The following is a 23,062-nucleotide window of genomic DNA, read 5'->3' on the forward strand; positions in this document are numbered from 1 at the left end:
TTGGAACACCAGTTTTTACAACAAAAAGTATGCTTTTAGTTCTATATTAACTTGTCCCTCTGTAGAATGCATAAACTTTAGACATGCAAGTGTCTTAACTATAGTTAGAATTACCTGTCTGAAGACTCCATGTTTCCCAAACAGTGATATTGTTGTTCCTCCAATAGGCTGCATCTTGGATGGACCAACGCAGTCATAAACAGTGAGAGCAAGCTGTGCATTCCGAGGAAGGTCACAAAACATGACAGGTAGGGTCACCCACTCGTTCCAACTGCAAATAAAAGAATGGGTATAATAATAATAATAATAATAATAATAATAATAATAATAATAATAATAATAATAATAATAATAATAATAATAATAATAATAATAACAATAATAACAACAACAACAACAACAACATCATGGCCTCAGCATTCATGTAGCAGATGTTTCTATTTGACGTCATTTAGCTACCTGCCTGCATTTTAATCTTCTGTTCTACTGTACAAGATGGCAGAGAAACGAGAACTCTGAAGTGATATATAGCTGTAATTTAATTTTGTTAGGTAAATACCAAACTGTCACCAGAGATCTTATGCATGCCAACATCGCACAATATGAAGTGTCAAATGGATATTTTTGCACCCTTTAAAAATCACCACTACCTCTGCTACGTTTGAATCACAATCTTGGGACACAGAGGCTGATACTCTACGACCGATCCACAGGTCTTAGTATGTACCTTTGCTGAAATGGAATAGAATAGAAAGTAGACGATATGATCTTCCAAATGGCAGAAAACACACACAGTCGTAGAGCTATAAAAGGAAGAGAAACACCTGTACAGGGAGAGAAATTACTAGAATTGAAGAATCCCCTGCATAATGAAAGTGGCTCCACTTTTGGCTAAAACTAGAAACTAGAAAAACTTCAAGTGAAACTAGTAATTGCAAACATGTATATGGAACACTTTGAACATCTATCGCTAAACAAAAATGCTTTCTCTATTATGTAGATGACACTTTTGCCATCTGGCCTCATGGGAGCAAAACCCTGCAGTTACATCATCTCAACTCAATTCATGTGAATATTCAGTCTACCATGGAAATCGAGGTAGACAGAAAACTACCACTTATGGATGTCTCAGTAAAACACAACATCAATAGGACTCAGTCACGCAGTGTACAGGACACACACACACAGATAGGTACCTGCATGCCTCCACCACCATCCATCCATCCATCACAAAAGCAGACTGTTCAAAAATCACTGATTAACAGGGCCATAATGATAAAAGACGCAGAACACCTCGAAGAAGAGAAAGAACACCTCACAGGAACCCTCAAGGAAAACTGCTATTCACTCAGTGACATCCAATGAATTTTTGGAACATGAGAACAAAACAAAGAACAGGCCGCCATAAAAGAAAACAAAAGGGAGGAAGAAATGACCTGTTCGAAAACAGCAATACTTCCTTACATCAGAAATACTAAAGACAGATTCGCAAGATACTAGACAAATAAGACAAAGACCATCTATAAATGACACCGAAGTTAATGCCTCTTCTGCCACCAGTGAACAACATACAGTAATAGAATGACAGGCTTCTGGAGTCTACCACACTTAATTGTAGCTGCAGGATGTGTTACTTAGGCGAAACAAAGAGTTTGATTTCTACCCGACTTAAAGAACACCAAAAACCAAGACACATATTTCAGCTGTAGTCGAGCATTCCTACAAAACAAGACATGAAATTTAGTTTGACAGGACCTAGATCTTAGCAGCTATCCGCTGGAATCTTGAAAGGAAAATTCACGAGGCTATTGAAATTAAGAAACACCCAAACAATATGAATTTAGAAGGACGACATAAAATAAGCAATTTTTGGATGCCTATTATGCATAGATTACAAGATGCAGGCCACAATGTAAACATACAGGACGAACCTCAAGTTACATGATAGCACTGGCAATCCCCAACTACCTGGCTGTGACACATGTTCCAGAATTCTCACAAGACGCTAGGGGCTTACATCAGCCAGAGAGAGGATATTGAAGGCCAAGAACAGTAACTACTCTTGTAGTTGATTAGCTGCTTGCGAGACTGGTTACTTCAACTTGAGTAGGGATATTTCAGTCACTTTGACAAAGAATACTTCAATGTATCTGAAATGTCAGCAAACTGTATGGAATAACCATAACACATTCAACCCAGAAGAACTAAGTAACCAGTACACAACATTCATCTCCTGAGAAAATACAGAGGGTAAAGTGTTCATAAAGACAGCCAGTGGAAACAGTGTGATAAAACATACAATCATTGAATCATAACAGAAGGAAAGGCTGATGATGCTTGTAATTTAGAGGGGCCTAACAGCTAGGTCATCGGCCATTAATGGTACGAGGTGTAACGAAATGAAAATTAAAACTTTGAAATGTAACCACTGACTAGAATCTAAAACGATTCATGATGAGAAAATGTACACGAGACAAAAACAATCAGTGGATCGAATTCACAAAGTCTCAGTTACAGGGATGATGCTTATTATCTAAAAGGGTCCAAATTCCAGGTCACCGGCCCCTCACAATGATACTAATCACTAGTAAAACAGAACAATGGTGTTCCTCCTACAGTGGTACTAATCACAGGTAACAGACTCATGGTGTTTCTCGCATGGTGGTACTAATCACAGGTAATGCAAACCCATAGTATGTCACACACAATGGCACCCCTCACAGGTAGCACAAACCCATGGCATTTTGCGCATAAGGGCACCACCCACAAGCAACACAGACCCATAGTGCTCCTCACCTAGGTGTACTAATTACGGCGCCGGTATTCTCGTGGTCTTCCTCACTTGGTGGAACCAATCACAGGTCACGTAAACTCATGGGGTTGTTCAGATAGTGCTACCAACCATAGGCAATGCAGACCCACGGTGCATCACACATTATGGCAACAATCCCATGGTGTTCCTCATATAATACTACTCTCAGGCAACGCAGACCAATGGTTTGCCTCAAATAGTGGCACTAATCACGGGAGCCACTATTCCCGTGGTGTTTTTCATTTAGTAGTACTAACCGCAGACAGCGTAGACCCATGGCGTTGTACGTAAAGTGGTACTACTCATAGGTAGGGGCCGTATTTTTTGGTAATAATGATATGCACGAGTTTTTTTGATATCTTCTTTCTTGTCTATAAATGACTTCCCATGTACTAAAAATACCGTATTTTAGCAAAATGAACTTGCAAAATATAGCGAAATTTGATTTATTGCACGAATTGCGCAAATAATCGCGAATTATATACCACTTAGTGCGAAAAATGCGAAATAGCACCGAAAGAGCTCTCCAATAAACGTTTAAATGCTTCTGAGAACTGGACTATCGTAGTTTCCTTCTCATTTGCCTGATAGCGCTGTATATTCTGCACACAAATGCACACAAAGCGGTACGCAGTTTGTATCGAAAGTATGTGTGATCAGTTCCGCGATCTCTAAGGCAGTCGATAAAAATCAATATCTGTCATCGATTACAGCACATACCGTTCTGGTCGTAACAAGATACAAGACCGGTCGTAGATACAGCAGTGCGCAATGAGAGTTTGTTACATATGAACATTTATCGGCAATTGTCCAACATTTAAGTATAAAAATGCCAAAAACTGAAGTCACAACAGGTTTTTCAAGGGTCGAAGAATACAACAGTGAGGGGTTCTATGTATTTGACACTGCAAGAAATATTCTAATGTATCAATAGTGTACCGGTAATATTCGTAAACTTGAAACATGCGATATACACTGCAGAGAATCAGAATTAAGCGAATGAACATAATTCTAAGCGGCAAATCACAATCGGTGATACTTTACAGATCGTAAAGGTGGGTTGAAAAATTATAGAGAGCAAGCCAACATGCCTCTAGAAAAATAGCATAATCCTGGCATAAGGAAGAGAATGAATATAAAAGGAAAGATAAATAATACTGTCTTTACTGTAAAATATGACGGTATTGGTAGGCCTATTGTAAATAAATCGCCTGTTTGAGTAGTAATAATGTTATTGTTTTTATGTCCCACTAACCACTTTTACGTTTTCCGGAGACGCCGAGCGGAATGTTGTCCCGCAGGAGTTCTTTTACGTGCCAGTAAACTAGTGACACGAGGCTGACGTATTTGAACTCCTTCAAATACCACCGGACTGAGCCTGGATCGAACCTGCCAAATTGGGGTCAGAAAGCCAGTGCTTTAACCATCCGACCTATTCATCCCCGACCGTCGAAAAAGAGTATATCCATGAACATCTTCCAGAGCTATATGACTTTGCAAAATGCAATGAAAGCACATCTCGTTGAGGAAGTGAAAGAAGACAGTGTTAGCAAAGTTTTAGGAGGTTTTATAAAAGACCACAGTGAATTTGCATCCACGTGTTTGCAAGCTTTATGGTTTCCGACGTCTAATGTGGTCAGCGAGAGGAGCTTCTCTGCTTACACAAAGACACTTTCTGACTGTTGCACAACTCTGCATCCTGATAATCTTGAAACCATGCTTAGTTTGTACTTTGGAGACAAGTAATTCAACGTCTAAAAATGTAGGCTATGTATAAATGTATATCACAGGGCAGATCACCTAACTTCATTTCGAAGTATCAGTGATTTATATATTTATTTCTATAACAATTTGCATATTTGGTTTTTCTAAGATTTAATAACAATGATACATTACAAGAGTTTACTTTAAAACCCCTTATCACAAAGTTAGTTACATTTACCCCATACGCTACTACAAGGAAGATTTCGCAGGAAACATCAATCAGTATAACAGTTTATTTCAAGAAATACCTACCGAAATAGTGTCAGTTTTAACACCAAAATCAACAGTTTTATTTCACCAAAAAATAAGGTCCCTACTCATAGGTAACGCAGATCATAGTGAACACAGTGGAACGGACCAGTGGAATACACATGATGATCTCTGTCACAAGCAACGCTCAGACCCATAATGTTTCACACAGAATTGTACTACTGTATATAACGTACACCCTCGCAAGGTGATACTAGTCGCAAGTAACGCCGATCCATTGTGTTCTCCACGTAATCGCACAAACCACAAGTAATCTCATGGTTCTAATGCCATCATCCATTGGTCGCCCCTCTTAGTCGTCTCTTACGACAGGCAGGGGATACCATGGGTGTAGTCTACATCTGCGTTACCCACCCACAGGAAGTAAAGAGGTGGGAAAAAGGAAAAAGAAGGGATGCAACACTTCGAAAAATGAAGTACCAGACAAAGAAAAAGGCCATGAAGGGCGTGAAAATGAAAGACTCCCTAGGCCTCAAATGCTCTAATACCGTCGGGGTCTGAAAAGAAGAGTTGACCAAGGGAGGTCGGACAGCATAGATGAAAGTGAGGGGCTTGGCACAAGTAAGTGGAAGCAATGCCAGGACTCAGCTAAAGGCCCCGTGGTCGGCAACCCACGCTCCCAAGTTGAGAGCCCCTGGGGCGCTTTTTAGTCGCCTTTTATGACAGGCAGGAGATACCGTGGGTGTATTCTTCATCGGCGTTCCCCACCTACAGGGGGTGAAGGAAAGACTAACCAGGCAGAACCACACGCTAACCCTGCAAATCAAGAAGACTATAAAGAAGACAGAAGATATGAAGCAGGCTATAATTTCCTCATTGAATAAAATAGGCGAGGGAAGAAAAAAAGCAAGCCAAAATTATCTGACTAGTCTGATAACAGTGTGGCCAATACACCAGGCGTGAGGGAAGTCAGCAGAAGGTATAACTCATCAGAAAACATTTTCATATTACTTGAGGATAGCATTTTCTTATGTGAAAAAAATGTTTTTCACTGAAACCACTTCAGTTAGAAACAGAAAACATGACAAAAGTTTTCTTATTGGAAAATAAAGAAACACACATTCTGATGATTATGCTTGTTGTATAAAGGGGCCTAATATCTAGGTCATCGGCCCCTAATGGTACAAGGTGAAATGACATTTAATAATAAATAAAATTTTAAAATGTATCCACTGACTAGAATTTAAAACAAATGATAAAAAAATTATGAATTTAAAATAATCAGTGGATCTAATATGCAATGCCTTATTTTCTTACAAAATGATAGGAAAAAATAGATATAGAATGAGGCACTGCCTTGAAATGAAATCATATACTGTATATCATTCAAATTAAAACACATTAAAACACAAAACTAAAACAGAGTCAATAGAGTAAAACTTAGTTAACAATAAAATAAAAATTAAAAACAGATAGAAAGCTCACTTTTCTACACATTAAAAAAAGGCCACTATCCCTCACAAAACAGGTGACGATGTCTGCTGACTGCTTGTCATCCTGCAGGATGAAGAAGATGGTACTCGGAAGTTTTAGACTAAGGTGCAGATTAGCGGGGACCATGTACTCCGTAAGGATGTGTACCGCGGTAAGCTGACCGCCACACACACACACACACACACACACACTGGGGGGGGGGGGGCCCTTATCCCTTCAGTAAGTAGGAGAGCATTGCTATATCGTGGCCGATCCAAAACCACTGTTTCTCCATCTACCAGTGGGACATAACCAAATGTCTCGGCTGAGAATGAATATCACTGGTTGGAACCTTGTAAGGCAATGGGGGAAATGTGTCTGCCTCCTTGGCAGCCCTATCAGCTAACTTGTTTCCTGCTACACCCATGTGGCTTGGGAGCCAGAAAAATGTGATTCTGGTGCTAGCATTCTAACACCTGGCCAACAGGTCCTAGATCCACTGCATCAGAGGGTGCTGAGGAAAACCTTCATCAATAGTTTGTTACGAGTTCAAGGAGACGGTGCACAGCAGAAAGTGCTGGCATTCATTAGACAGCACGTACCACAGATCATCAACGATAGCATAGAGCTCTGCTGTGTATACACTACAGGTTTCAAGTTAGAGGAAAAAGAAATCTCTTATTATCGACAACAAACACAGCCTACTTTCGCATGTGCCCTCGAACCATCCATGTACATAACTACTAAATCTGGATACCGGCGAATAACTGACAAGAAGACCCTCCGAAAAATGGAGGGTGTCTGTGTTAACTTTTGGGCAGGTGTGCAGATCCAGGATTACTTCAGGTCATCATATTAACCAAGAAGGTACCTTACTTGGCCATCTAACAAGACAAAGAACTGAAGGGACATCAAGCGATCTGTAAATGCTATCAAAGCGTATACCAACCGACTGCATTGCTCATGGATAAGCAGCATACAGCCGACAGTTTGCATTGTTGAAAACGCAGGGATAGTTGTTTTGGTGAAGAAGGCATCTATTAAAACTTTTTACAATTAATTCCTTTAAAACCACCTATTCAATACTTTACAGTCTTTAAGACTTACAGTATATAATCATTCTAAGGTTGTAATGGTACATGTTTCATCTGTCTTCGCAGGCATCATCAGCCATAAATTCTATACTCTATGTCAGAGCTCTGAAGTGGATGTTATATTAAAACTATTTTTTTAAACTAATTGTTTACAATAATTGACATTGATGTATAAGGACATTATAGTCGTATTTGGATTGAATTGGTTAATCCTGTTTTAAAGTTCTAATGGGATATCATATTTATGTTCCCATCTAATTGAGATAATATAAAATAATGGGAATCAAATGGGAATCAATTGTCAACCCAGTATCAACATTATGAGTGTTAATATTATTTTATATTATCTCTATTAGATGGGAACATAAATATGATATCCCATTAAAACTTTAAAACAGGATTAACCAATTCAATCCAAATATGACTACAATGTCCTTATACATCAATGTAAATTATTGTAAACAATTAGTTTCTTAAAAATAATTTTGATATAACATCCACTTCAGAGCTCTGACTTTAGAGTATTAGAATTTATGGCTGATGATGCCTGCGATGATAGGTAAAATGATTATATTATTCTTATTATTCTTAAAGACTGTAAAGTATTGAATAGGTGGTTTTAAATAAATTACAGTAGAGTCTCGCTCAACCGACCTTCGCTTATCCGACACTCCGTATTATCCGACACTGTTAGTCTTAATTAAAACTTTAGGTGGATGCAATTCTGGGACACGGGGTGTGGAGGGTGCGACTGTGGGACAAGCCCTGGCAGTTATGCGGTAGGATTGTTCAATGTACTATTGGTTGGATGCGGATGTTATAGTTTTCAAATCCTCTGTGAGTATGGCGAGTAAACGTAAGAAAGTGATTGTTTCTGTGGAAGACAAGTAGAGTGGGTTAAAGAGACTGGACAAAGGGGAAACGCTTCAAAAAATGGCTTCAGATTATGGTGTTGGACGTGTTAAAGTGGGAGACTGGAAACATACGAGGGAATAAATTGAAAAGTGGTGCTCTACCAGAGCAACAAGTGATGCACTGAAAATTAGAAAAAAAAAAAAAAAACAATGAAAAATGTGAGTACGAAAACGTAAGTGAAGCACTATTTCTTTGGTTCACTAAAAACCAGGAAAAGGGCTTGTCAATATCTGGCCCCATTCTGCAAGAAATGGCGGTGAATATCCACAAGGAGTTTAATAAGGGACCCTAATTTTACTGCCAGTGCTGGGTGGTTTGATCGGTGGAAAATACGGTACGGCATTGGGAAGCTTAATATCTGTGGAGAAAAACTGTCAGCTAAATCCGATGAGGTTGTGAAATTTAAAAGACAATTTCAAGAAATAATTCTTGGTGAAGGATTATCCGGTGATCAAATTTTTAATTGTGTTGAGACTGGGCTGAATTTCAAGATGCTGACATCAAAACTCTTGCAGCCAAAGCCAAGACGTCTGCACCTGGTTACAGGCGTGGTAAGAAAAGAGTACTGCATCTACTGTACAACTGAATTAATAAGTCAATAAATAGAGTCCCGTAAAACATCGTACATAATACAGTATAGCCTTCCTGTTTGTTGTAGTTCATTTTCAAAGTTATTCCGTATTATCCGACATTTTCGGTGATCCGACGTACTCCAGGTCCCGTTTAAGTCGGATAATCGAGACTCTACTGTAGTTGTAAATAGTTTTAATTTACTGAACTTCAATACAGTCTAATAATGACAATCACTTGTAATTGAAGTGGTATCCGTCGCAAATTTGCAGCATAGAACAACAGCGTTTTCTGGCACTTCACGTGTAAAGGTGGCACAACAGATTCAGCAAGCAGGCTACCAATGGGGCTTGTATGAAATGCTCCCCTTGCCAATTAACTCCACTGTGGTGGTAGATGCTATTCAGTTTCACAAGGACGCTTTGCCTTGTTGATCCATATGCTGAACTGCCGTAGTCTAACTTGGATAAAATATGTGCCTTATAAAAATCATAGGAGCACCGTGTGGTCTACCCCCCAAGTAGTGCCGCTAAAAATCTTCAAAATATTCAGTTACCTAGCGCATTTGTCTTTTAACTGATATGTATGGCCCACACGATAATCTACTATTGAAAAGAAACCCAAGGAGTGTCAACTGCAAGAAGAGCGACCCTCCCTAAATAAAGCTCAGGAGGGGGGTGAAAAGTGTGATTCTGGCAGAAGTGAACAACAGAGGACTTTGCAGTTAAAAACCGAAAGCCTTGTTCTAAGGTCCACCGTTCCACTCCCCGAACAGCTTACTGTAATTGTCACTCTGCGACTGCCATACTTTATGAGCTATAATGCAGAGCAAAATTGTCTACATAGAGCGATCGTATTACTGCTGAACCAGTGGCAATCGCAAACAGAGTGGCACTGAGAACCGATCCCTATGGGACTCGGTTTTCCTGAACACAATATTGAGAATATGCCCTCCCTACTCTGACATGGAATAGATGGAGTGACAAAAAATTCACAATAAATACTGGCAAGTTAGCTCAGAAATTCCATAGAAGTAGAACTGAAAGCATGCCATATCACCATGTGGTAACAAAGGCCTTTTCTAAATTGAAGTAAACAGCCACTAAGTGCTGTTTTTGGAGAAATGTCTCCTGGACAGACCTCTCCAGGCATATCAAGTGGTCAGTGGTGGAGCGGGCAGCTTGAAAACCACATTGGTATCCTGACAAAAGTCCTCTTTTCTCCAAACACCACAAAAGTCGGTGATTCACCATCCTCTCAGATAGTTTACACAGACATTGAGATAAGTAAGTCTGTTGTAACTTCCGGCATACTTGGAATCTTTGTCAGGCTTGATGAGAGGAATTACTATTCCCTCTCGCCACTGTGACGGAAACTCACCCTGTCCCAATTCGGTTGAACATGCAAAAAAAATAGGAGACTAACCTCGCTGAAGTGTTTCGACATCTGGTTATGGACATTAGGCCTATCTGGTCTGGGAGCTGTGTCCTTGCAAAGGAGTTTCCACCCCATAAAGAGCACATTATAGTCCTCTGAAGCTAGAGTGGTAAAACTAAGATGAGGACGTTCTGCCTGCTAATTCAGAGCCAGGAAATCAGGATGGTAATTCCTAGAACCAGACATCTGCAAAACTACTTGCTAGATGGTTAGCAACCGTGGGTGGATCAGTGACAACACCGCCTGCAATGGAAACTCCCACTACCGAGGATGATCCCTATACACCGAAAATGCATCTAAGTTTAGTCCACATTTGAGATGACTACGTATGTGACGTCATGGATGTCATATCTGTCCCATGAAGCTTTCTTACTCTGTCAAATAATAACTCGCGCCTTAGTATGAAATTGTTTAAATGTTACCAAGCTGGCCATAGTAGACTGCCTACGATAGTGTTTATGAATGCGATGTTCTTTTATAGCTACTGCAATTTCTTCATTCCACCAAGGAACAAGTTTTCGTCATGGAATCCCAGGAAAAGATGGAATGGACTCCTCAGCAGCAGCAAGAATAACTTATATAAGTTATATCTTCATACATGCTACAGCTATTTGCATCATTAAAGACAGTTATATGAACTTTGACCAATCAGCATATGTAAGCTTCCATCGGCGAGGAGCCTCGATGGATTTCTGTTTCAACAAAGTAGGAATAATGGGGAAATGGTCTCACTCACAGAGGTTATCATGTATATCTGACCGAAGCAGGGGAAAGAGTGCATGGATGCATAGACTAACGCCAATGCGGAAGATACCGTGCACTACACTGAAATGTTTTCCCTGTATTCAAAAAGCATAAATTCAGCTTCCTATTAACTGTTCCAATTCCCTTCCTCAGGTGCAACTAGAGGGAAAAATATTCTGGAGTGGTGCTGATAAAACTAGATGAGCTCTATACAGAAAGCGAAGTAATAGATGGTATTAGTGATCAAGAAGCTGTTTTTGTGGTAGTTAAAAATAATTGTGATAGAAAGGAAGGTCTTAAAATTAGGACTATTAGGCAGTACCATATGGCTGATACAACAGGCATGATCGGTGGAAAACGGTAAATAAAAATGTAAATAGACTCTGGGATGGATTTTAAGCAATTGTTAAGGAATGTGAAAACAGGTTTGTACCTTTAAAGGTGGTGAGGAATGGTAAAGATCCACTATATTATAACAGAAGTAAAGAGACTAAGGAGTTAGAAATGGCTGTGGAAGTAAGGAGAAATTGAAGGAACTTACAAGGGAAGTGAATCTAGCAAAGAAGTCAGCTAAGGATAACATGATGGCAAGCATAATTGGCAGTCACACACATTTTAGTGAAAAATGGAAGGGTACGCATAAGTACTTTAAGGCAGAAACAGGTCCCAAGGAGGAGATTCCAGGAATCATTAATGAACAAGGGGAGTGTGCATGTGAGGATCTTCAAAAGGCAGAAGTATTCAGTCAGCAGTATGTAAAGATTGTTAGTTTCAAGGATAATGTCCAGATAGAGGAGGTGACTAATACTAAAGAAGTATTAAAATTTACTTATGATATCAATGACATTTACAATAAGATACAAAAGTTGAAAACTACAAAAGCAGCTGGAATTGACAAGGTTTTTGAGGATATACTAAAGACAATGGGTTGGGATATAGTACCATATCTGAAATACGTATTTGATCTGTTTGCCTGAAGGAGCTATACCAAATGAATGGAGAGTTGCTATAGTAGCTCCTGTGTATAAAGGAAAGGGTGATAGAAATAAAGCTGAAAATTACAGGAGAGTAAGTTTGACATGAATTGCATGTAAACTTTGGGAAAGCATTCTTTCTGATTAGACATGTTTGCAAAATTAATAACTGGTTCGATAGAAGGCAGTTCGGATTTAGGAAAGGTTATTCTACTGAAGCTCAACTTACAGGATTGCAGCAAGATATAGCAGATATCCTGGATTCTGAAGGTCAAATGGACTGTATCGTGATTGACTTATCCGAAGCATTTGATAGGGTAGACCATGGAAGACTACTGGCAAAAATGAGTGCAATTGGACTAGACAAAAGAGTGACTGAATGGGTGGCTATATTTCTACAAAATAAAACTCATAGAATTAGAGTAGGGAAAGCTTTATCTGACCCTGTAATAATTAAGACGGGAATTCTTCAAGGCAGCATTATTGGACCTTTATGTTTCCTTATATATATAAATGACATGAGTAAAGAAGTGGAATCAGAGATAAGGCTTTTTGCAGATGATGTTATTCTCTACAGAGTAATAGTTACAAAATTGTAAGCAACTCCAAAATGATTTCAATAATGTTGAGAGATGGATAGTAGGCAATGGTATGATTATAAACGGGGTTAAAAGTCAGGCTGTGAGTTTCACACACAGGAAAAGTCTTCTCAGTTTTAATTATTACTGCGTTGATGGGGTGAAAGTTCCTTATGGGGATCATTGTAAGTACCTAGGTGTTAATATAAGGAAAGATCTTTATTGGGGTAATCACATAAATATGATTGTAAATAAAGGGTACAGATCTTTGCAGATGGTTATAAGGGTATTTAGGGGTTGTAGCAAGGATGTAAAGGAGAGGGCATAAGTCTCTGGTAAGACCCCAACTAGAGTATGATTACAGTGTGTGGGACCCTCACCAGGATTACTTGATTTAGGAACTGAAAAAAATACGCAGAAAAGAAGCTCGATTTTTTCTGGGTGATTTCCAACTAAAGGATAGTGTTACAAAAATGTTGCAAAGTTTGGGCTGGGAATACTTGGGAGAAAAGAGACTAGCTGTTCGACTAAGTGGTGTGTTAAAATTTTTTACATTAAATTTATTGAAAACCACCTATTCAATACTTTACAGCCTTTATGACTATAATCATTCTATTAAGGTTGTAATGGTACATGTTTCACCTGTTATCGCAGGGATCATCGGCCATAAATTCTATACTCTAAGAGCTCTGGAGAGGATGTTATATTAATACTATTTTTTTAAACTAATTGTTTACAATAATTTACATTGATGCATAAGAACATTATGGTCACATTTGGATTGGATTGAATTGGTTATTCCTGTCTTAAAGTTTTAATGGGATATCGTATTTATGTTCCCATCTAACAGAGATAATATAAAATGATATTAACACTCATAATGTTGATACGGAGTTGACAATTGAAGTCAAATGGGAGTCAAAATATTTACACAGATTTTTCAGTATAAACAAGAAATTAATACATTCAGCTTAAAATGATTTGTGGATTAGCTAAAATCTTCTATAGATTAAAATATTTTCTTTATTGAAACAAGTCTTTATTAATAATATTTGAAGTAAAGATGCTGGTTAGATAGCTAGTGGAGGATGCTTGATCAAGTCTCATTCATGTGTTGAGTCCTCAGCCCTACGGCTGGTTGGATCCTCAACAGCTCTGCCATCAGCTGTCATAGATGGCCTAGGCATCACTGAAGAGGCGTACTAGGGAAATGAGGAGCGAGGTAGTTTCCCATTGCTTTCCTCACCGAGCCAGAGTTGCTATTACATATCAGTCTGCCAAGGCCACTGAAATGCATGCACCAACCAACCCTATGAGCAACATTTTCACACCATTCATAGGAGGGACTGGCTGCATAAGGATTGGCATTACTAGCATCGCTCATACCTCAGTCACTTTCATATTGTCAAAGCCAAGGATAAGACAGAGACAGATCTATAAAAAATTATTCCATCTTGTCTTTAAATATGCAAGTATGCTACCTAGGTCGTGGGGCTTGTGAAGTTGTCACCCACGTAAGTCTGAAGAGGAGTTCAACTGGATTCTTAGGTGTAAATGAAACGGCTAAATGATGCGTGTTGAAGTCTGTGAAATAGGATGTAAAAGCGAGTTGCTAAAAGTGGAATTGTTCACTAGTGGAATTAATCTTCTTAACACTTACCCTTTAGACTTTAGGAGAGATGTCCAGCAGCGTTGCTTGTGTGAGGCGGTCTGACAGTCACTTTGCCTCTACTCCTCGTGTTGTAGGGGTGTGTCGTTAGTGGCGGGGAGTGTGTCGGGAAGAAGAGGGGTGGGCGGGGTGTTAAGACGCTGTTGGTATGCGTAGGGGGAAGGGATGTGACCAGGCGACGGGTCACTGGCTGCTGTTGATATACGGGTATTAATGGTGGATTTGTAGTTGAAGATTTTAAAAAAATTGTTCTTGTTTATATTAAGAGATGACAAAGTTAGGAATTTGCTCAGTGACTGGGCTCTTTGTTTCTACAATGTCATTTAGATTTTGATTCTTATTGAAGTGCTGGTCTAAACAGAAATAGGTGTTTTCGAATTCAGTCATCAAACTACCCTTATTAATAACCTTTAAGAACTGAAAGTCCTGGTCTATAGAGGTGAAGTTATGTCCCGTTTCTTTCATATGAATACTCATGGCGGAGTATTTGTTGTATTTATAATAGGGCACATGGGAACCTCTTTTTTTTATGGCTTTTAGGTAATGCCTTTGCAGCTGGTAGTTTAGGATTCATAATAGTAAGTCTTTGATGATCTTGCTCTTGCAAAAGAAAGACCAATTTTTCAACAAAAGCTTTAAATTTCATTGAATTTTTTGTGTGGGGCCTTTACTTACTATAGTGTATTATCAGAAAATAAATTTGTTTTATTAACGTAGTCGACATTGTTTAATAAAATGGTGGTGGATTCTTTGTCGGCTTTCGTAATGATTGTATCATTGTTCTTAATTTTTTTTTTATTTATTTCTTTTTTTATATAAACTTTATATATATAAACTTTATTGCGCACAAGTTGTGCAATATTAGGATACATTAATCAATACAGAGGTCTGTGATTGATTTCACACGGTTTTTACGACAGTACGTGATATCGGTCACAATGTTTACCACCGAGTTCACATATGCACATCGAGTCCGGGTCGTGATATGTCTTCGTCCTGCAGATTATGTGATGGTAGCCGTGGACTGCCATGGAATATACAAAGTGTCTCAGCTCCTGGTTTGTGCTGGTCCATGCTCTGTTCATCATGGCCTCTGAAGAGTAGAACTCTGGCCATATCTCCTTTTTCTTCTCCCTCTCTAATTGCAGTTTCTTCCAGTTGTCTGTACAGGGCAGATTGAATTTCCATGTCAGGTCCTCTATTAGAAATGTTTCTCTCGCGAGTTCGTACGCTAGTCTTGACTTGGTGTACTTTGAAATTCCGAGGGCTGCTTTCAAGAATCTGGCTTTCACTTTTTCCATTCGTATTAGGTCTTTATAGCTTAACTTTTCCCGTCTTATCTCTATTCCGTATGTTAGAATAGGAATGATTTTGGCTTCAAAGAGGGCTAAAGCTGTATCCAAGGAAAGTTTGCTTAATGACATGATGTTGTAGATGGCCTTGCTTGCGGCAGCTGCTCGCTGTGTTGTGTGAATTCTGAATGAGTGTGCTGTTGTCTGGACCGTTACGCCCAGATATCTGAAGCTGTTCGTAGTTTGTAGAGGTACATGTTTGAGGTAAATTTTTGTCCCTTGCGGATAGGCGTCCTCCTTTCCTGAAGACCATGTGTACAGTCTTTTCTGCATTTATTTGCAGTCCATTGTATTCAGCCCATGTTCCTAGAGCATTTATTCCTTTCTGGAGTTCATTAGTATCGTGAGAACTCATCATGTCGTCTGCATATATATAAATCTTGAGGGACAGAGCGGAAGTTCTTATTGCTTGGACCACATCATGTGTGGCTACGGTGAACAGAAGGGGACTAAGGGGATCTCCTTGTAACACTCCGTTTGTCTGTATAATTTCTTGCGAGGTTGTTACGTTGTCTGAAATTATGATGGTGTTTTTACTCAGGATGTTGTGTATCAAGACGCTTGTTTTTTGAGTCCTGGTTGTGAATTAGTTTTCAATTCATTGACTAAAGAGGGAAGTTTCCTTTTAATTTAATATCTAACATCGTTACGTTTATCAGTAGGTTTGTGCCCTATTATAAATAGCAGAAACAGTCCCACTTATAGAGTTTCAAGATTTTTACATTATTTTCTCAGCAAACATTTTTAATTTAATAATGAAGTGTACGTAAGAAATTCCATTGATTTATGCGAAAAATTAACAATTTAAACTACAACCAAACCACATAATGGTCTCATATGATATTACTAATATGTACTCAAGCATCTTTATAAATGATACTATAAATATTATAAAAACGAACCTTTCCAAACACAGTAATTTAAGCAAATTTGAAATAACTGACTTCATTAAATTATTGAGCTTTGTTTTGAACAATAACTATTTCACCTTCAATAACAAAATTTATCATCAAAAGGGACTGGCAATGGGCAATCCCATTTTGGGTATTTTAGCCAATATTTTTATGGATAATCTAGAGGCTAATAAAATAGTAAATAACATCAATGGTCGCCACCTATGGATAAAATATGTGGATGACACATTTGCCATCACTGATAAACAGCAAAACAACAGCAATAACATTTTAACGTTCCTTAATGGACTCAAAAGCAACAAATTTTCTTACATGGGGAAAACCGGACGAAGCTTTCAAATGAGATACTTAGAGCATTACAATGCATCTAAGCACAACAAATACTCCGTCGTGAGTATTCATATGAAAGAAATGGGACATAGCTTCACCACTATAGACCAGGACTTTCAGATCTTAAAGATTATTGATAAGGGTAGTTTGATGACTGAATTCGAAAACACCTATTTCTTTTTAGACCAGCACTTCAATAAGAATCAAAATCTAAATGACATTGTAGAAACAAAGAGCCCGGTCACTGAGTAAATTCCTAACTTATTGTCATCTCTTAATATAAACAATAACAATTTTTTAAAAATCTTCAACTATAAATCCACCATTAATACCCGTATATCAACAGCAGCCAATGTCCCATTGCCTGGCCACACCCCTTCCCCTACGCACACCAACAGTGATCTTAACGCCCTGCCCACCCCTCTTCACCCGACACACTCCCCGCCACTAATGACACACCCCTACAACATGAGGAGTAGAGGTAAAGCGACTGTCAGACCACCTTACACAAGCAATGCTGCTGGACATCTCTCCTAAAGTCTAAAGGGTAAGTGTTAAGAAGATTAATTCCACTAGTGAACAACTCCAATTTTAGCAACTCACTTCTACGTCTTATTTCACAGACTTCAACATGCATCATTTAGCCATTTCATTTACACCTAAGAATCCAGTTGAACTCTTCAGACTTACGTGGGTGACAAGTTCACAAGCCCCACGACCTAGGCAACATACTTGCATATTTAAAGACAAGATGGAATATTTTTTTTTATGAATGAGACTTGATCAAGCATCCTCCACTAGCTATATTTGCTATCTAACCAGCATATTTACTTCAAATATTATTAATAAAGACTCTTGTTTCAATAAAGAAAAGATTTTAATCCATATAAGATTTTAGTTAATCCACAAAACATTTTAAGCTGAACGTATTAATTTCTTGTTTATATTGAAAAATCTGTGTAAATATTTCAACTCCCATTTGACTTCAATAGCCAACTCCGTATCAACATTATGAGTGTTAATATCATTTTATATTATCTCTGTTAGATGGGAACAAATATGATATCCCATTAAAACTTTAAGACAGGATTAACCAATTCAATCCAATCCAAATGTGACCATAATGTTCTTATGCATCAACGTAAATTATTGTAAACAATTAGTTTTTAAAAAATAGTTTTAATATAACATCCACTCCAGAGCTCCGACTTAGAGTATAGAATTTATGGCTGATGATCCCTGAGATGACAGGTGAAACATATACCATTACAACCTTAATAGAATGATTATAGTCATAAAGACTGTAAAGTATTGAATAGGTGGTTTACAATAAATTGTAAAAATTTTAATATAATGAATTTCAATACAGTTTAATAATGAAATTAATCACTTGTAATAAGTCGTATGTTCTGAGCTGTCAGTGGAGAGATGGCATGGAATAATAATAATAATAATAATAATAATAATAATAATAATAATAATAATAATAATAATAATAATAATAATAGTATGGCCTCAGCTACCGTGTGCAGACATTTCAATTTGACGCCATCTGGCTGTCTGCTCGTCAATTTCGACGTTCCGTTTTACTTTAGGCCCCCACTAGATGGCAGACCAAGTAAACCGAAACTCTCTTGGGCGTCTATGGCTGAGATTTAATGAATTTTGTCGGGTAAACACCAAATGTGTCACCAGAGATCTTTTACATGCCGACATCGTACGACGTGGAGTGTCGAATGGACTTTTTTCCGCCCTTCAAAAATCCGACTACCTCTGCCGGGTTTGAACCCACTATCTTGGGATCCGGAGGCCGACACTCTACCGCTGATCCACAGAGGCAGCTATGGCATGGAATGACATCAGTAGACGAATAAGTTTGAGTGGTGTCTTTAAAAGTAGGAAAGATCACAATATGAAAATAAAGCTGGCATTAAAGAGGACAAATTGGGACAAATATTTGTTTATAGGAAAGGGAGTTAGGGATTGGAATAACTTACCAATGGAGATGTTCAATAAATTTCTAATTTCTTTGTGATCATTTAAGAAAAGCCTAGGAAAACAACAGATAGGGAATATGCCACATGGGCGACTGCCCTAAATGCAGATCAGTAGTTGCTGATTGATAATGCATCTGGCACAAGCAGAATGAAAATCACAGAAGCCTAGCTAATCTAGTAGAAGAACAGTCTGATGTTAAAATCCATACCATTTGACTATCAACGAAACCTGTCACTGCTTACAGTTCTAACAGGAAAGCTGTTTTACATGATAAAACTGAGTCTTCTCCTTTTGTACCTATGAAGCTAGTACTGGAAAGAGTTATGGGTCAAAAGGGGCAGAAATAAGTGAAAAGTCTGCAACATTACTATTTTGACAAACTTTCAAATATTATGACGTGTTTCTCTTCAGTGATAACTGATCTACTCAAAACAACTAGATAGTTCACTTTTTATAGACATGTGTCTAATCTCATTTCAGAGTACAGTACAAAGGTATCTCAAATTCAACTACTGTTTTTCCCCACCCTGTGACTGCAGTATTATTATTATTATTATTATTATTACTATTATCGTTACATCCATTTAGGAAGGCTCGGTTTGTGCCAGTAACATAACGGGCTGATTCTGCCTAAGCAAGGAGTTGTCCTCTTTATTATGAAACTACAGAGATATCTACAAATACTGTATTTACAACAGCAGTAATTACTACATACATAATGTATATATATATAAAACAAATGTGCACAGATGATGTCCCGAAACGCCTTTTTATCTTCCCTTTTTGGGAATCTGTCCTTCAGTATCACTGGAACGGTAGCCTAGATCTTCATGCTGTTTGGTGGAACTCAGAGGAAAAGTTGTTCCTAGAAACTTTTCTCACAATGTGACAGATGCTCAGGACGGTGGCTTTCTGCATTTTAACGTACATGTGATGACAGGTTTAATGCGGCCAGAGAGCTGTGCAAGCTTTTTGAAGTAACACCAGTACATGATATGATTGGAATGTGATGACTGATTCTAATTTCCACATGCGTTGTATTTCTATTGCCAGTTATGTGTATGTTGATATCTTTGTTGCTATTGTTGTTAGAAGGCTGGAGGTGCCTGGACAAGCAATTTCTATGAGTGATACGTATTTTTTTTATCTGGGGCTGATGACCTAGCCGTTAGGAACCTTTAAACAACAATAATCATCATCTCTTTGATTTATCAATTAGAATAACATCTGGCCTACTGTTGCCGAGCTTGACATTCGTTATGACTTCTCGGTCCCATAAAAGGTTGTATGAAGAGTTATCGAGAACAGGTGAAGGTGTGCTTTTCCATATGCAGTTGATGACTTAAGAAATCCACATTTTACAGAAAGTTTCTGGTGAATGATTTTAGCTACTAGATCATGTCAGTGCTTGGCCAAGTGTGGGCAGCCAGAGATGACGTGCTGTATACTCTCTACATTTCTGAAACAGCGGCGGCAGTTGTCTGTCACAACTGTTGGATCATTCATAATGAATCCACGGTAATTCCATGTAGCAATTACTTGATCTTGGATGGCCAAAACAAATCTGTTTCCTGGAAGAGACCAGAGTGCATCAGCTAAGCGTGTGATGCAGGCTTCTAAAGTTAAAAACTTCACGGTTGATCCGTATTGAACTGAGAATCACGCAAGTAATTTTAATGTAAGGAAATCCACCTTTTCAATACGTATAAAACTGTTGCACATAAGTTATACTATAACATTTTTATTATTATTATGAAGGTACCGGTTTCGACATGTTTTCAATGTCATCAGCCTTTCGTAAAACAAAGCAAGAAAACAAATTCACATATAGCAACAATATACACATGCTGGGTAAATTTTTTTTTTTAGTATAACAGTGCACATTTAAAATAGTTGTCAACTCCTCTCCATAGAGTAAGCTTCTTGGCACGCTGCGGCAAGGTTTCACGTTCCGCATGAAATGAGGAGCCTCGGTCCTACATACCATCCTACCTGTATATTGAAAACCACCTTGCGACGTGCATAGTACAAACTCAAGATAAGAAAGACTATGCCACTAACAGTTCTCAGATTATTTTTCAGTGCTGCATTCCCTTAGGAATAAGACACTTAACAAGATAACATGTTCATCAAGTTTTATCATATCATTGCTCAACTTTTCAGACAGTGCCTCATGACAACAAAAACAATTACACCGCCAACGTGTAACAATTTTCATACATTTTACATAAACTATTTTAAATGTGCACCGTTATACTAATTAATTTTTTAAGTTTTTACCCAACATGTGTATATTGTTGCTATATGTGAATTTGTTTTCTTGCTTTGTTTTATGAAAGGCTGATGACATTGAAAACATGTCAAAACCAGTACCTTAATAATAATAATAATAATAATAATAATAATAATAATAATAATAATAATAATAATAATGTTGTAGTATAACTTATGTGCAACAGTTCTGTATGTATTGAAAAGGTGGATTTTCTTACATTAAAATTACTCGTGTGATGCAAGCTCGTCGATATGAGGCTGATCCAGTTCATGGGGGTATTTTCCGTGACGAGATTTTTGTTTCCATGTGGCCATATTCATCTCCTTTGAAGGGGGGGTAGATGCAGGCATTTCCAGCAACAACTGACAGAGACGTACAGTTTATATCAGTTCTGCAAACAGCCTGATGAATTCATGATTCAGCTCTGGAGTGGAAATATTCTCGTAGTTTTGATATCTGACTTATCTAAATTGACAATGGATAAGAAGCCCTTACCACCTTCTGATCTCGGAAGTGTAAGGTGATTAGTTGCAGATTTAGGATGATGCAAGTTCTGTTTGGGTCCACTTTAAGATGCTAAAGGAGTATGTAAGCAGTGGTATGGTGTACATACTGACTGCTTTGGTAAAGTGTTTAGCTGTAAGTTTCGATGATAATACTTTGGTGAGGCATATTAAATGCTGTGTGTGCCATTCTCTTGATGTTGGCAAGTTTCATATCATCATCATCACATATTTAAGAGTTTAAGCATTACCTATTTCATTATTCTCTCTCCTCAAAATATGTTGTTTGAGGGCAAACTGAACTCTAACTATGACAAAAGGGTTGAAAATGAGATTGTTCATGGGACTTGAACCAAATTTCACGCTACCTGAATAGGTGAATTAACCATTTCAACTAGGACAACGAGAGTGAGTTAACCATACTATCAGAAGAAGTTAAGGTATCCATCTGGGATTTAGGTTTATGCCCCAAGGCTGGTCACATTTTAGCTTCATCTTAGATAATGACCACTTTATGAGAGGCTATATATCTTTATGTCACAATTTCAGATTTGTATCAGAGCTCCATGTATCCCACAAGTTTACTGGAAAAGCTCTATAGTTCCAGTTGCTCTTAAATTCTTAATCTCCAATGAAGTTAATGATCCATGATCAACTACAAGGTTCACAAGTTTTGCTTTTATGACAACTTGCTTTTGTACCTGCCGTCGATATAACTATCCATTCAACATGTGCAGACTACATTTTTGTTGATCCCTCATGTTGTTGCCGAGATTCTGAGGCAGGTAGGTAGAAAGCTTCTCCCTGTCAGTGGCAACTTCTTGTGATGTGCTAATTTTGTGGCTCTCTCTCTGGCTATGTACAGTTTCATCTTTTTCACATTTTATCTCTTCCTCCTGGTATGGATACAAAGTATCAGGTTAATATTCAAGAAGTACAAAGAGCAGCTCAAAGCATTCAAAACTTGCTGATATGATCTAATTAGCAACTCTCCATAGAGCTAGTTATGAGCTCCTGGACCTGAACATTCAGATGACCACCACTGATTGTTCCCTTATTTTTCACTGGATTGGATGATGCTTGTTGTTTAATGTAATAAAAAAATTAAAAGTCCAAAATCCTCCACTGACCAGAATTCAAAAGAATAAACGGATGGATATGAAGTTAAAACAATCATGGATCCAACCCACAATGCCTCACATTCACAGAAACTGATGTAAAACAATAGTATTACTGACCAAGGGACTGTTTCTGAAGCACAATACTGAATCGATGATGCTTGTAATCTGAAGGGGTCCAAAATCCAAGTCATCGGCCCCACATAATAGTACTTATCACTAGAAAAGTAGAACCATGGCATTTTTCATGTTGCAGTACTAATCAAAGCAGTGTAGACTTGCGGTATTCCACACATTATGGTACTGCTCACAGGTAATGTAATGCGCACATG

The 23,062-nt window shown here is 38.1% G+C and overlaps 1 protein-coding gene across 3 annotated transcripts in view; it reads right to left on the reverse strand.

Moving 5' to 3' along the window:
• Positions 1-23,062, reverse strand: part of Pi3K59F (phosphatidylinositol 3-kinase 59F) — a 184,771-nt gene that overhangs the window by 147,830 nt on the left and 13,879 nt on the right. For all 3 annotated transcript variants that reach the window (XM_067137214.2, XM_067137213.2, XM_067137212.2), the window contains exon 3: positions 115-271. In XM_067137214.2, coding sequence (XP_066993315.2) covers positions 115-271 — 157 coding nt within the window. The remainder of the gene's footprint in view (positions 1-114; positions 272-23,062) is intronic.

This window comes from Anabrus simplex, chromosome 1 (genome assembly GCF_040414725.1).
Source record: "Anabrus simplex isolate iqAnaSimp1 chromosome 1, ASM4041472v1, whole genome shotgun sequence".
NCBI classification, from domain to species: domain Eukaryota; kingdom Metazoa; phylum Arthropoda; class Insecta; order Orthoptera; family Tettigoniidae; genus Anabrus; species Anabrus simplex.